Source organism: Falco punctatus, assembly GCF_963210335.1.
Source record: "Falco punctatus genome assembly, chromosome: 5".
Lineage (NCBI taxonomy): Eukaryota > Metazoa > Chordata > Aves > Falconiformes > Falconidae > Falco > Falco punctatus.
The window spans coordinates 7,520,821-7,536,821 of NC_137584.1; the positions used below are offsets into that span (position 1 = coordinate 7,520,821).

General features: G+C 40.5%; 1 protein-coding gene across 27 annotated transcripts in view; it reads left to right on the plus strand.

Moving 5' to 3' along the window:
• Positions 1-16,001, plus strand: part of SNAP91 (synaptosome associated protein 91) — a 73,622-nt gene that overhangs the window by 18,503 nt on the left and 39,118 nt on the right. For all 27 annotated transcript variants that reach the window (XR_013928482.1, XR_013928483.1, XR_013928484.1 and 24 more), the window contains 7 exons: positions 4,864-5,006; positions 6,103-6,178; positions 7,932-8,034; positions 9,578-9,671; positions 10,936-11,047; positions 12,457-12,563; positions 13,931-13,972. Coding sequence is in view for 21 of the 27 variants with exons in the window: in XM_080389473.1 (XP_080245599.1) it covers positions 4,864-5,006; positions 6,103-6,178; positions 7,932-8,034; positions 9,578-9,671; positions 10,936-11,047; positions 12,457-12,563; positions 13,931-13,972 (677 nt within the window). In the remaining 6 variants the exon portion in view is untranslated. The remainder of the gene's footprint in view (positions 1-4,863; positions 5,007-6,102; positions 6,179-7,931; positions 8,035-9,577; positions 9,672-10,935; positions 11,048-12,456; positions 12,564-13,930; positions 13,973-16,001) is intronic.

The window sequence follows — 16,001 nt, forward strand, 5'->3', positions numbered from 1 at the left end:
CAACATAATAGTGAGGAAGGTCTGTTTACTGCTGCCAAAGAGATTTGGCAAAGTGTAGGAACTGAATGTATGACACAGCTGAGATGCTAAGGTAGCTCACATGTTAATTCAACCTGGAATAACAGCTGCTCTTGGCTGCTGGCAACAATATCCCTCTGAACGGAGAGGTCTTGTGCTCTGCTGCTGTTCCCCTGCATACTGAAATATAGATTGTGAATAATTAACCTTGAACTGAGGAATCCCAGATCTGTTTATTAAAGAATTAAGTTTAAAAACCTTAAAACAAAATGGGGAAAAAACCCCTGCCCAGATCCAGAGTACAATCTGAAAAGGTAAAGGAATAAGAGAGATTCTTTAAAGTGTTATATAATCTTTCATTAAAAAAAAAACCCTCTCAAAACCAGGAAGTGGTTTTTAATGAGACTGATGTCTGAAATCCTGAAACTTTCTTGCTGTTCAATCTTTTTTTTCTTTTTTTTTCCCTTTCTTTTTTTTTTTTTGCTTTTTTCCTTCCTTATGATCTTAACAAACACCAAAACTAGTCACATCTTTTAGCGGTCCCTTTAAAAGGTCACGAAGCACCAAAGTGTCTTCCTCACTGAACCCTGTACTGATCTTCAGTTTTTGTATACTTTTATTAATGAAGGTGTTAATCATACTCCAGTTCTGCTTCCCTAAGTAAGTTGCAGATGTCAGCTGGGTGTTACGGTTTAACCCTAGCTGGCAACCAAGTACCACGCAGCTGCTCGCTCACTCCCCCCTCATCCAGAGGGATGGGGAGGAGAATTGGAAAGGGATGTGAAACTCAAGGGTTGAGATAAGAACAGTTTAACAGGTAAAGCAAAAGCCGCGCACGCAAGCAAAGCAAAGCAAGGAATTCATTCACCACTTTCCATCGGCAGGCAGGTGTTCGTCCATCCCCAGGACAGCAGGGCTCCATCACATATAATGGTTACTTGGGAAGACAAATGCCATAATGCCAGATGTCCCCATTCCTTCTTCCCCCAGCTTATATATGCTCAGCATGATATCATATGGTATGGAACACCTAGTTCGGGTCACCTGTCCTGGCTGTGTCCCCTCCCAGATTCCCGTGCCCCTCCAGCCCTCTGGCTGGCAGGGCCCAAGAAACGGAAAAGTCCTTGATTTGGTATGAACATGACCCAGCAACAACCAAACCCATCAGTGTGCTGTCAACATTGGTCTCACACCCAAAACCCAGCACTGCACCAGCTACTAGGAAGAAAATTAACTCTATTCCAGCTGAAACCAGGACACTGGGTCAAAAATTTGGCTGATCTAAGACTGATGTTTAAGTTTTGGTGTCAAACAGTTGGCAACCATTTATTTAATCTTTGTGCATTGGTTTTGTATTGCAAAACTTAACTAGAAAAATTATATTGAAGTCCAAATTATAGTTTAAACAAGGATCTCTAGACTGAATAAGGCTTCAAAATAGCAGCTATCAAAATGCGAAGAGAGGGAATAGGAGAAATCATGTACTGTGACTTGGCAATTATAATTTAGTCCCACAGTAAACAAATAGATTCAAATGAAGGGTATATAGGTCATCATACTCCAACTACTTGATTTCTGTGAAAGTCCTGATGAAAGCACTTGCTGCTACTGCTGTACAATTCCCGATCTCTTACTCGGCTTGGAATCTGTATTTGAGCTCAGTTTCTGAGTTTGGGGATTAGCTGTCAGTATACTTGACACGGATGCCTGCAGTAGCAGAAACTTCATCAGGAGGTACCTTTAATCCTTGTTTGTCCTTCTTGTGTGTACCCCAGATGGAATCAACTTTGTAAGATTGCTTTATGTGGCTTCTGGGCTGTTCTTCATCTGGTACTTATTAAGGTTATCTGCTTTGTGTTAACAAGTCCACCTGTGACTTGTGTGGAAGACTGAATGTCATTGTCTCTTTCGAAAACAAAGTTTCTGTCCCACCAGTAAATGTTTGAATCTGTATCTTTTGAAAATGTAGTTTTCTTTTTCCTTGTACCTACCCTTCCTTACCGCACTGAAGTCAAATTAATTTTGCCAAGTCTTATTTTAAAATTTAGCTCAGCCACCAAACTCTGCTGCTCAGAGTTTGTTGAAGTTAGCTATGCTTGTGAGTTGCTCCAGATGCTGATGATTGCTGCTTAAGCTGAGACTTTATGGTATTGGGGAAAGAAACCCAGGAAGCTTGAATACCTTAACGTTGTGGTGTGACTTAATGGGGAACAGCTCTGCAAAAATTAACCCCTCGTCTTTTCTTTTCCCCTCTCAGATGACAAGTGAAATCTTCATGTGTGGTGTAATTCTCTTCTGTGCACTGAAAGTAGTAGGTTTAAATTTAATCATACCCCTCTGCTCGGCACACTGTAATTACTTGTGTCCTAAAACATTCAGAGCTGCAGGCTGATGTGCTGTACCTTCCAGCAGTCTGGAGAGGAGGCAGAAATGCCTGAGTGATTTTTCGAAGCAGTGCTGTAGTAGCATATATGAGTAGTGCTTTGTAGCCTCCGTTGCTGGCATTGCTGTGGGTGGACGACTCTGAAGTTTCATTATCTTAACATCCACCGATGGAATGCACAACTTATAGCACCCCTCTTCATGATGAGCTACATACTCTGACTTAGGACTTGCATGTTTCTTTATATTGAGGACAAATGCTGTCATCTGCAGTAAAAGCTCTGAATACAGGGTAAATGGTGAGCAAGCCACTTGTGACTTGCTTCTAGGCTTTTACAAACCGCTGTCTTCTATAGTGCATTAATCAGCAGTACAGAATAAAAGTTTATTGGCCTGTTTGTACAACGATATCGAGGGGAATTGTTGGAATTTTGTGAGCTTGAACAGTTGTCATTTGATAGCACGGCTTTACTATGGTAATGCTTTGTCTGCAGAACTGCCTCCTTGAAGAGCAGTACTACTGAGGTTATAGAAATTAACTTAGGCTACAGAAGATCTTCTGAAAAAAAAAGACACACCCACAACCAAAACAAAACCACACCACAACAAACATTTTAAAATTGAACTTACCAAACATATGTAATTTGTCTTCTGTCTCATTACAGAAAATCATTCCACTGACCTGAAACTGAAGACAACTTGTAGCCCTTGTGCACTTATGAAAGACTGTTATAAACACAAGCACTGTATTTTTCACATGCTTCTGACTCCGAGCTGTAGACTTCTTCTATCTTAAACTGGTCTCTTTAACAGAAGTAAAACAAAACAAAACAAAACAAAAAAACCCCTAAAAATCACTTGCATGGATTAAAAAAAGAAAATAAATTACTAAACTTCTGAATGCTTCTGGTACAACAGTGTGGGTTTCCGAAACATACCTGGTGGTTCTCAGCAGCTGATGTCACTTACCAGTCTGTTTAGACAGTCCCATCCTCTGGACTTTTCCTTATGGACAGAGGCATAATCAGTGGTTTAACAACAGTCTGTACTTGACTTTCTGCTCTTAGCAGTGTTAATACCCCCCGTTGTATGGGGTTGTGCTGGGGAGGGAAAGCAAGTCTGTGGTGTCCCTGCTGCCCAGGTGATCTGAAGCCCTGTAGAGTGTTTACAGCAGACTCATAGTTTAGGTGTGCAAGGATCAGTCAACAGAATAGCCTGTCTGCTTCTAGGGAAGGATATCTGTCCTCACAGAATGACTTGAATAGTTGGATGGACATCTCTAGCCTTGGGGCAGGGTGGAAAGAAATACATGGACGATCATTAACAATGATACTGTCTTCTCAGGGAAAGTAAAGATGAGTATATTCGTTAGTAACACACATAATGCTTAGTCTAGTAATTAAAGTTTTTAACTTTTCCTACTTAGGTCTTCAAACTTTAAGCCTCAGCCCTACAACTAGGTCTGTATTCTGTGCTCTTGAAGTTGTCTCCTGAAATCTTGCTGGGGTTGTGTCTGGCATCACACAGGTTTTGTTCATGTAGTTGCAGTATGCAGTTTCCAGCTGTGTCTCAAAAAGACGAGATAGCTTGTAGAAGGTCGTTGTTGGCTGCTTAGCAAGGGTCTGTAGGTAATCACCTACAGCCATCACCTGTCGTATGTCAAAATGTGGGACATAGGTGCTAGTAGAAAGGTTGCTGCCCTACTGCTTATGATTTAAGTATTTATCTTAATTTTGCATATTCTTCTGTGCAAGTCTACACCTTCCTAATGCACAGGACATAAAGCTGTATTTTATTCTTGTACCCTAAGACAGTCTAATGTTTTATTTCTTCTATGTAAGGTGCAGTTGCTTGCAGAAGGCTGTTACTCTTCAGTATAAACTAATGTCTATCCTTGCTCTTTCCTGCTGTTGAAGAGGTCTTAATGCATGCCTGAATCCACCTTTCTGCTGTCTAGGTCTGTAGAGACTATGAGGTGTGCTGTAGTAGTAGATGAAACTAACCTCTGAGATAACTGGAGCATCTGTTTCAGTTGGTAACTCTTTTTGCTGATGTGACTGGGTTCAGTTTGTGCTTGACATATTACTTCTAAGTGAAGGGTTCGGTAATACTCGTTCATCTCACCCAGAGGTTAGCTGGGATGAAGATGGAGTAAGCTGCCACAGCTGCCACAGTTAGCTGGGATGAAGATGGAGTAAGGCTGGGGCATAGCTCAGGACAGAATTCTTGGAAAGCTAGTACTGTTGGACAGAAGAGTCAGACCAGTGTTGCTGTCAGCATGTACTAATACAGTCTTATTTTTTGAGGGGGTTTTGTTGGTTTTTTTAAACGTGGAACGCAAGCACTGACTTGCTGTTAGTCACAGCTATGGCCTGCAGCCTGGCGGGCTGAGAGCTTAGTCATGCTGCAAACTTTTTTGTCTTTCTTGTAGCATCTAACACCTTCCTTTTCTCTCTCTTACAGATTTGATCCAAGCAACTAACGAAACAAACGTGAATATTCCTCAGATGGCTGATACGCTTTTTGAGCGAGCAACAAATAGTAGCTGGGTGGTCGTATTTAAAGCCTTAGTCACCACACATCATCTAATGGTTCATGGCAATGAGGTAAGTGTAATCAGCTTTCTCTTGAGACCACATTGGCACTGAGCAGACTCCAAGCCAAAAACGTTAGTAGTTCAAAGGCGTCTCTTCTGAACCAGTAATAACCTGGCAACAAAGGGCAAGAATGATTCTTGATGAGGAGCAAATTTACCTTTAACAACGTAGTTGAAGGCATGCTGAAGGCATGCTGATTATCTGTCTCTTTATTTACAAAACCATAGCGTAAGAGCGAGCCGCAGGCTGTTCAGCAATGCTGGCAGTTGATGCGCTGTCTGAAAACAGAGCTACGCAGGATTAAAGACTACCTGTGACTTTTTGACTGGCATCGAAGTTGATGTTCTGGCACATGTGTACTGCCATCCAAACAGCTGCCCTCTCTGCATGAATGTTAAAATCTTCCTAGATCTGTAAATTCAGCTTGATAGTCTTTTGGATTGTGTTTTCCTTGTGCTTGCTTTTCATTGAGCTCTATAGACTCGTATGTCTGCATAAAACCAAAAAACTTACTTAAAGAGCTTTTGTATGCCTGTGGAACAATTCCTCCCTGGCTGTATATGAAGTGTTTTCATGCAATGAACTTCTCCAGTGTCACAGCGTAAATTTTTATTCCTGTGCTATTTTTCTGTTCCAAGTTTTGGCCAATGTTCTGATTTGCTTGCTGTAACTGTTTCAGGCTGTTAGTCCTTGTACTTGGTGTGGGGCCTCCTTGTTCCTAAAACAGGCCCTTGGCTTGGCTGAAACTGGGGGCTGCTGGATTGAGAAGTCTTGGACTAGCCTGGATGTGCTGCTTTGTAAGCAGATATATCTTGTGCTTCCTCAGATCTCTGAGAATTAACCACTTTTATTGCTCCTTCCACAATCTGGTTTGTATTCTGCACAGGATCTATTTTTATGTATATAGTAGGATGTTTTGTAGAGATTCAGGCTAAATGCAATTAATATGAATGGGTGAAAAAGGTTTTGAGGAAGGTGCTGCAGACTAGAGACAAAAATCTGGGTTTTCAAGTGTGTCTGCTGGAACTAGACTGGTAATCTTCCCACTAGAAGGTACAAAGCCTTCAGATACAGCCTGTGATAAGAAAATAACTTTGTGTTGCAGAGATTTATTCAGTACCTGGCATCTAGAAACACATTGTTCAATCTCAGCAATTTTCTGGACAAAAGTGGATCTCATGGTAAGCCTACTCATGTCTATAATCGCAACAAGATTTTACATAAGATACTATTGTTAGTTTGCTCCTTCATTCATAAAATGCAAATAATATAAAAATGTGCTACTGAAGCCATTTATAAGTACTTAAGGAATACAGTAGCTCAAGTGAACTGCTGAACAACTTCAGAACAGTGTTTCTCAGTTCATGGAAAAGTTTTAGCCAAAAGGTGAAACTGTGAAACTCCCTTAGAAAGTGCTGGTTGAAATCTGGGCCAAGTCAGCTATCTCCTTAGCTGTTACAGGAGTTAAGGATGAAATGGATAACTTTCCATTTAGGTTCTTGGTTTTTACTCAGTCTTAAATGGTAATTTGGTTGCCTGGGGACACTGCTTTTCTTAGGAATTATCTACAAGTGTTTAACTGGGGCCGGGTGGACACTAGCTGGTTTTGGTTTTAGTAGTGAATTTAGAAAGGTCTAGGCAGAAATTAAGGAGTTGTTCCCTCTAAAGCTTACAAATTTTGCTTTTCTGCTTTTGACTCTGGAATTATTAGTGACTTTTCCTGTTCCCTAACTTAACAGAGGAAAAGCTGTTTCATGGTACTTTTACTAGAGAAGAGAGAAAACTCAAAATTCTGCAGCTTTCAGAGAGTATTTGCAGACTGCATGCAGAATGTGGGAATGCTACAGTAATGGGCAGGATCGAAGCGATGCCGCATTACTCCATCTCTCGATGGAGACATGTGACACCAAAAAGACTTGAGCGTCTTTCAGAAGTGGTAACATGGGACAGGAGCAAAGCCAAACAAATATTAAAACTGTGTATGTCTAAGAAAAACATGCTACGCCTGCTCAAAAATACTGTCATTTGGCAACAGTGAATTCTGTTAAATGCACGTTTTTGTTCTTTGCCACTTTCTTTAAACTTAAATTGCCATTTCATAGCTAATACACAGTGTGTCACAGATAATGAGGTATCAGAGTTGGTAGTGTTGAGCCTGAGTTGGCAGAGATACTTCATGTTGAGAGGTATTAAAAATATACAGTCAATGACTAAGTCAAGGGGTGTGGATTTTAGCGAAGGTAGCAAAAAAGGAATTGTACTGAAGAGGAGGATGAGTTGGCTTCTGCACACATTTCTGTAGCTTAAAGGAAGAAACTTTGAAATTAATACCTGAAGGATAGACTGTAATACTTGAAGTTTGAGGCTTCTTGTACAGTGTTATGTGCCTTGAAGATCTCTGGTGTGATAGTTCAAAGAAGATGCTAATCTCTGTGAATGCCATCATAATTTCTTTGTTATGGTAAACCTAGTCAGGAGAATTTTGAATGTCCCTATAAGAGTTGGAGGCACTGACATATATAAAATAGCAGGAGTGTTTTAAGTTGAAATCTGTCTTTATCCTGGAAGTCAGGTACCAGTTCAGTAAAAACTTTTTGTAAAATTGACATTTTTTCCCCATTAACAGAGTGGTAAAAATTTCTCTGTCAAGTTATGTTACCACATAACTATGTAAAAGCCACTAGCAGGTTTCTCCAGGAACCATGCCACTGGTGCCTTGGATGAATCTGTTGGAAGCAGAGGACACCAGTAGACTGTTTTGTGCAGCTTTTCCTTCAGAAGCTGGAAGATGTCTTGTGATGCCTGTTCTCTGTGTGGAGATGTGTAGTGCAACAGAGATCACCTTAGGGTCTATTGACTGTATATTATCAATTAGTAAAGAACCTCCAAACAAGCATGAAAATGAAATGTAAAATGCATATCTGTTTTTTGCAGGTTATGACATGTCCACCTTTATAAGGCGTTATAGTAGATACTTGAATGAAAAAGCGTTTTCCTACAGACAAATGGCATTTGACTTTGCAAGAGTGAAGAAAGGGTAAGCAAAATTTTAAGTATGTAAACTGATAGGGTTGTCTGACCCATTAAAGTTTCATTTGTGGCACTGCGCTTAATTTTAGTGTTTCAGTGACTTTGCTCTTGTTAACCCAGGCCAGCGTAGTATGTTGGTATTTATCAGAACATTTTTTTGGTCTCTGACTCTTCTAGCTGGAACGTTAATGGCTCAAGATTCTCTCTTGAAGCACAGACAACACAGCAAGTGGTTTAACACCCACTGAAGGTGCAGCTTAATTGACTGCATGCTAATGATGCTCCTGCTAATCATGAGTTGTGTACAGGATCCTTCTGGCAGTTCCAGTGTATTCTGCAGCTTGGGATTCTGAGCTGTTAATGTAGGCGTTGCTGCCAGGCTTTCCTCTTCTGCTTCTCAAACTGCCAGAAGGTATAGGGCCTACAGCTTTGCTGTGTAGTTGGATGCCATTCTCATAGTGGGGACCAGAGTAGTTACCTCTTGAACCTATCTGGAATAGGAAACACTAAGATGCTTTTGATAGGCAGACTGGTAGCTAGTTGGGTTGATATTTCTGGCAAGCTTTGATCCAGCAGGCTGCTGTAGTGCTAGCATCTAAGTTCCCTTTGTCACCTAGTGCCTTTGAACACTTCATGTTAAATAAACTTAAATTTGGGTTTCTGGTGATCCTTATATTCCTGCCTTGCTGTATGTTCTTGGAAAGGTTTTCTACGTGTGTTATTTGTGGTGCTCGAGACAAGGTGCTGCCTCAGAATATAGCATAAAGTAACAATAACGGTGTGCGTTTCCAGAGAGGAGATGCTGTACCTGTCAGCAGCCAGAACGGGGCAATGCATCGTGGTGGTTGTGCAGGTTTGCGATATTCAGAATAAAAACGGGCATGCGTGAAGACAGCCATAAGACTATGGGTGGCAATTAAGGAATGCCACCCATCCATGACTGCTGCGTGATCCCATCGGAGTAATGGTTCAGGACTGATAAGGCAGGTCAAAGTCAGTGGAAGAGCTCTGAAGGAGTAATGGAATTAATTAGTACCAGTAATACCGAGGAAGGGAACTGTAAGCAAAGATTGCCCTGATTTAAATTGTCGCTGAATTGGCATGCATATATTGTGGCACTTGATGGGAGAAGAAACCAGCTTATGGAGTGTTTTTGTCTCCAGTGACCACAGACATGTCAGCAATGAGTTGTCGTTAGTTATTCTTAGCAAACTTAATGCACAAAGACTATCGGGTCTCTAAGTACTTCTGTGACAGTATTTCCTGTCAAGTTATTCAAACTCTCAGTGTCTTCATTCCATAAAGAGATCAATCTCTTCATTCATCACTCTAGCACAAAACCTTGCCTCACCTGCTGTCAGGGAGGGTGGCTGGATGAAGTATTTTTCATGCCAGCTCTCATGATAATGTGAGAAGCAGGAGAATCAGACAGTGCTCCAGATGTTTGAAATGGATTATAGCTGCTTTAAAGTTAAATTTATACAAGAAATCAGTTTAGGGGAAAGGAGAGGGGAAATGCCATGGCTTCTAATCTGTATTCCCTCTTGCAGAGCTGATGGTGTAATGAGAACAATGGCACCTGAAAAGCTGCTGAAGAGTATGCCAATATTGCAGGAACAAATTGATGCACTACTTGAATTTGATGTATGTATTGAAGCTGACCCAGCATTCACACGGGGCAGTGACTTACAAATGCTGTGTTGTAATGAATACATTTCACCTTGTAGGTAATGCTTTGCTGATCATCCTTTCGTGTGGGCCAGAAACCCCTCTTTGCAGTGTCCCACTGAGGTAGTGCGGTGAAGGATGGCCCTTTCCTATACATGTGATTTGTGCAGATTGCACTACATATTTTTTTTTTATGACAATATTTTTTTGTAGAGTGGGTAGAGGAGCAGCCTGAGAAGTGAGGGGCATTGAGGAATGCTGACTTGGAGTTGGGAGTTTCATCTTCTGCATCAGCAGTGAGGGGAAGAAATGGACAAAACAAAGGAGACTGAAGAATCTTTTTTTCTCTCTCTTGGCAGCCAATTTATTTTTGGGAGAAGGGAAAGAGCAATTAAAATACATGTGCATTGGCTTCCTCAAAATCTTCATCTGGTTTTCAGCTGTAAACTAATTTGACTAAACTTTTAATCTAGACTCTTCATAGAAATAAGTGTCTACAATGTATTTATAATGTTATGAATGTTGGTCAGATTGTTTATCTGCCTTAAGGATAAAAACGGGAGTCAGTTGTTGTAGGAGGTACGGTGTAACATTGCAGAGAGGTCTTTGAAATAATCGGTCTTGAGGTTCTTCTGGTTTTTGAGGTTCTTCTGTTTTTGGTGGGCAGAAGGACACGCTTCCAGGTGGAAGACAGGGCCTATTACAGCTTTCGGAGGAAAGCCTAGTGGGTTTTTTTGTTCTTTAAATAGGATAACAATAGTGATAGCGGTCTCAGAAGAGGAAGTGTTTTTAATCAAAGAAAGATCTTTTTTTAAATGAGCACTTATGTTCTGCCTAAGTTAACGTAGGAGTTGGAAGTGTCTTGACATCATTAACCCGACTATTATTTTGTAGACTGCTGAGGTTTTGGCAAGCTCTGCCGTGAACTGACATCTTTTGTCCAGTTTCATTAAAACTTTAATAGCATTTCTGCCTTCCTCCTCTTTGTGATAGGTGAAGGAGTCAAGACTAAGGTGTTTACTGTTGATGGGGATACTCCTGTGGCGTGGTGCATTGTTTTGGAGTGGTGAAGAAAGCAATCCGTGATCTGCTAACTGAAACTTTCATTTGGTTTCTTTGTGTGAAAGCTTGTATTCAGCGCTTGATTCTGTCTATAACAGCATCAGATACCTGGTGCAAGCTAAAAAATTCTGACTGCAATCAATACATCTGTTGTAAATAACTGGTATTTTATTTGTAGGTTCATCCAAATGAACTGACAAATGGTGTCATAAATGCTGCGTTCATGCTTCTGTTTAAAGATCTTATCAAACTTTTTGCTTGCTACAATGATGGGGTTATTAACTTACTAGGTAAGTAACCTGGTGTCTATATTTCACAACCATGTGCGAGTGAAAAATGAGTTTCAAATCTGCTTCAGATTTTTGACTTAACTTTCATTAAAACTACATTTTTCTTGATGGGTTCTATTCTGAAGTGAGAGAAAACTTTAAGCCATAACCTCTTGCGTTAGTGTTTGTCTGAGGCTGGATTTTCATATGCTCTTAAAATTGCACAGATATCTACTTAAAGACTCTGTGCTTAAGAAATGTACAGTGCTGTGTGAGCTTGCGTAATATATCCTGCAAGGTTAGCAAAGCAACTTTTACTCTTTGATTGCATTTCTAAGATGCACAGATTCTTCTCTTTTATATGCTATGTGGTAGCCTTAGATGAAGGAATATACTCCTGAATAACATTCCCGATCTGTCTGAAAGCGTGGCTGCCAAAGCTGGATCTCCTCCAGAACCCTACCTACTGCCAGCCTACGAGGTCTATAGAAGGCTGTGAGCGTGTTGGTGATCAGACAGCTTGGCATGATCACCAGCATAACATACCTTAAGCTGTGCCTGCAAAAGGCTTTGTGATGAAGTCTGACACCAGGAGTTGCTGTAAACTGCTGGAAACATAACTGACCCTGTAGAAAATAAGCTTCAACTATTAAAACTTTTGAGCACCTCAGCGGGTATATAAAGACAACTGAAAACTGAGATTGCTTGGCCAGCATGACCGACCTAAAACTCTGGCTGCAACTAGAAAAGGAAGAAACAGAGAGGTTACAGGGACTAAACAGTCAAGAAGATTTTCCTGAGCTGTAAAGCTCAGACAGTTTTTTTTGTACCCATGTTGCAACACTTTCTGGTGGTTTCAGAAAAGTGTCTTGACTGAAACTATAGGCATGGGAAGCTTATGGAGCAGATAGAAATGTGTTGGGCATAAAAACTGGACTGAGATTTTGCTGTTTACTGCTACTTAAAGCGTAAGTTCAGGTCGAAATACGTGGCAGTTGTGCTTGATAATGGGCACAAACCAACTTTAGAGAGCTACTCAAGTAGAGAAAGTACTGTTCTTTGGCATAAATACAATTTGGGAGAGGATGTATTAATATATGTTTAAGTATCCTTAATTACTTTGAATTTAAAGTTTGGTAGCTACTTCACCTCCTTACGTTTTATTTTTAAAAAACTGGTTTACATCACACACAATGCTACAGCTGGTTGGGGTGCAGTTTTCCAGTCTATATAATTCTTTAGCAGCTCAGCAAGCCCAATTTCTAAATTCTGCTAAGGACTAGGAACACCACTAGATTAGTGTCGGAGTAGAAAAATGTTAATGGAGTGCAATATTCTTGAAGTGTGATTTTCCTGAAAACTAGAGTTGCTGATGAATGCAGACCTAATGTAAGATAACTTAACTGAAATTTGCCAAATTGTTTCTCTAGAGAAATTTTTTGAAATGAAAAAGGGACAATGTAAAGATGCTCTTGAAATCTACAAACGATTTCTTACTCGAATGACCAGAGTATCAGAGTTTCTTAAAGTTGCAGAGGTAAGTGACTTCCAGTCTTCTGGAGTCTGACACTTAAGTATTTTGTGATTATTTTAGCACTGATATAAAATATTAATTGCACTTGTTAAGCATCTGACTCACTGTGTACAGATGTGAGGCAGTATAGAAGTTCCTGGATCTGATTGTTCAGCTCTTCTTGAGGTAGTTAAGACCTGCTTAGGACTTCCACATCTTTCTACTGTGCAGTCAGCCTCAGCTTTCCTGGTAACGTTAACAGATGACATGACTTCAACCATATCAATATTTCTTGGTAGCGTTGCAATAAATGCAGGCTTCTAGGACAGGGTTGAACATTAGAGGAAGATAGAGCAATTAGGAATAAAAGTGCAATGATTTTATAACTCTGCTTTTTAAATCTTCGCAGCCAGCTGCAAGTTAACTGGAATGTGAGATTTTCCTGATTCTGATCTTGTTATCATCCCTTTATGTGGATAATATAAATGTTACATGGTTACTTAACTCTTTTACTAGGCTCTCATTTGTGGTAGTTGGCTCCTTGGCACAAAATGCACATTTTCCATGTTTCATGCTTCATTGTAATGGACAGCAGTAATGAGCTGAATAAAAAGATTCTTTCTTTGCAAATTTGCTTAACTGTTTATGAGGAAGCCTGCTAGACTCCCAAATGGCATGTCATGTCAGCTATGAATGTTGAACTTTTGCGGACTGAACTACTTTAGACATCTATAGGTCAGCTTTGCAGGACAGGGATTGTAGTGACTGTACTTTGGGATGACTAGGTGCAGTGGAACTTGTTCTTCTGCAAAAGCTAAACCAAGAGGCACTTCAAAGAGCTATGGTGAAGCAACAGGACAACTAATAGAAGATTTAAACCTCATCTTGCTGTATTTGAAATGCTAGGAGAGAAGGGTGGAACAACGAAGAGACTTGAGCATTAGCATTTTTTGGTGATGCCTTCTAGGATTTGTGTACTGGCTGAATTTTAGGGAACTTCATTAGGATAGTCAGGTATCTGGACAGCGTGTGTTTGGCAGTTCAGTAACGCTGTCTTCTGAGACAAGACTGTATGACCAGAAAGCCCTACCTGACTTGCAGTATGGAATATGCACTTTACTTGGGTGGAATCAAACTCGCTTCCACCCCCCCACCTCCCCCTTTTTTTAAATGGATGTTTAGTTTGTTAAAAAAAAAATAAGACTGCTGCAAGTTTTTGAAGGTAGTAGCTACTGGAAAGATGGGCATCTGCACTTGCTAACTTTGTAGTCTTTTTTTCTAAAGATAAAGTGCATTAAAGGTTGAAGAGCAAGAGTACCACAGTTCTAGTCAAAATTAGCGCCTGCTGCAGTTGAATAATGCACTTAACATTTTACTTTTTACATCCACAGCAAGTTGGAATTGACAAAGGTGATATCCCTGATCTTACGCAGGTAAGCTTCTCTTGTAGTCTTCTTGGGTCTGTGTAATAACTGAAAGTTCTGTAATGAGGAAGCATACCAGGAATGTAAATGTTGGTAGGAAGTCATACCACCTAACATTTTAAAGCCCTCCCAACTTGCAAATAAGAACTGCCCAAAGCTATTTTTTAAGACTGACATAATTAATGTCTTTCATTATGACTTCCGACCTGTAGTTGAAGGGTGGACTGTTTTGCTCTTTCCTTGCTAAAGGACGGATTTTCACAGCTTGTAGCTCAAGTTCATTTTTGACAATCGACTGTGTAGAGATTGTGGAGTGACTTGCTTAATAATCTCTCCTTGACACAGTCTTGGTCCAGAGATGAAAGTCAGAGCAGCACTAGCACTACTGTCTTGCTCTAGGTACAGTGAACTTGAAGTTTAAATGCAGAAGTTGTGATTTGATTGCTGAACTTCTCTGTCAGTATGCACCAAAACTTCTAACATCTGTCAGTATGCATCACAACTTTTTAACATCAAAATTCTCTTATGCTGTAGCTGCTTAAATTCTTTTGTGCTGGCCCATTTCCAATATTGCTTGCAAATTGGCCTGAGTGCCTGGCTTTGTGTTTAATGTGAAAAGAATATTTACTTGGAAGAAGAGATCCATGCTGAAGACTCGTGGCAGTGTTGATGCCAGTAAAATTGGAACAGAAGAGCAGCCCAAACTGCTTAACAGTTGTAAATCCTAACTTTTGAATGTGTTCGTAACTTATGTATGTGCAGTTTCTGAAAGCCTCTTGAAAGCCCGGTTTCAGTCAGTGTTGGAATAGTGGTTGTCTTGGTTAAAAAGGCGGTTAAATTCTGAAAATGAGACGTGATGTGAAGGTGGAGAATTTTAATCTTTATGAGTTTCAGATGCTACGGGGATATGAAGTCCAGCCTGTCTTTAGCAGAGGAAAGCTTAGACTTCTTGTAGCACGTAGAATATCAAATCCAATTCTGAAACAGCTGCAGTAGTACGTTCACCTAACTGTACCTCAGGGGCTCTTTTTCAACAGGGTCCAGTCAGTCATCAACTAAATCCTTGAACCAGAAGTACTCGCCTCAAACTCAGTTAATGAAATATGCTTTATAAATTCCTGTAGCACTTCTGTCTGCATCTGTTTGTGTTGCATCAGTCTGCTGGAAAGGCTGCCTGCTGGGACTGCACAAGCCCTGTTCTGCATCATCAGTCAGTACCACACTGGCTCGGCAGTGCCTTAGTTACTTTTGCCGGAGGGTCCCTTTCACCTTATGAACCAGCACTTTAAAATCTAATAGAATAGTTCCTTTGGAAGGAAGGGATCTACGACGGTTGTCTAGTCCAACTGCCTGACCCCTTCAGTGGTCTTCTCAGGTAGCCGCTCATAGCTATATTCCCCCAAAGGCTGCTTGGGACTCACTTGGTAAGGCTAATCTGCAACATGCTGTAGATTGTGTACAAGACCTAGGCAGTGTATCTCAGTGAGAAATAAATGCAAAGTGAATCATAAAAACTGAATCTCAGCTAATAAATAATATATAATTGTACATAATACCAGTGGTATACCTAAATTCCTAAAGCAAGTCATGCCGATATCAGTAATATTGCACAAGAAGTTGGTTGTGTTGACGCTGGGTGTGTGTACATACTCTGTAAATCCAAACAAGCGGCCGCAGTACTGAAACACAGGTCACTAGTTGTCATCTTTGGACTTCCAAGTTTGGCTGCAAAGTTTTGGAGGCTGTGGAGGCGTCTTGGCAGCTGAAGAGCTTGGCTCATTTGTAGTTATTAGCAATTCTTAAACTATGGCAGTCTTGCTCCAAATAGCTAGTGGGGAACCCATCTCTAAGGTTCTACCGCAATGCTGACTGCTAAATTAGTCTAATTTTGAAGCAGCATCTAGAAGAAATTAAGCAATGTTCAGTGTTGCAAAATAGATACCAGACAATATTTAACTCCCGAATTGTTGCATCTAGGTAGAAGTTTTCTGAAGCTTCCTCTGTGAATTGTTTGATAGATGAGAGTTAGAGATAGAGA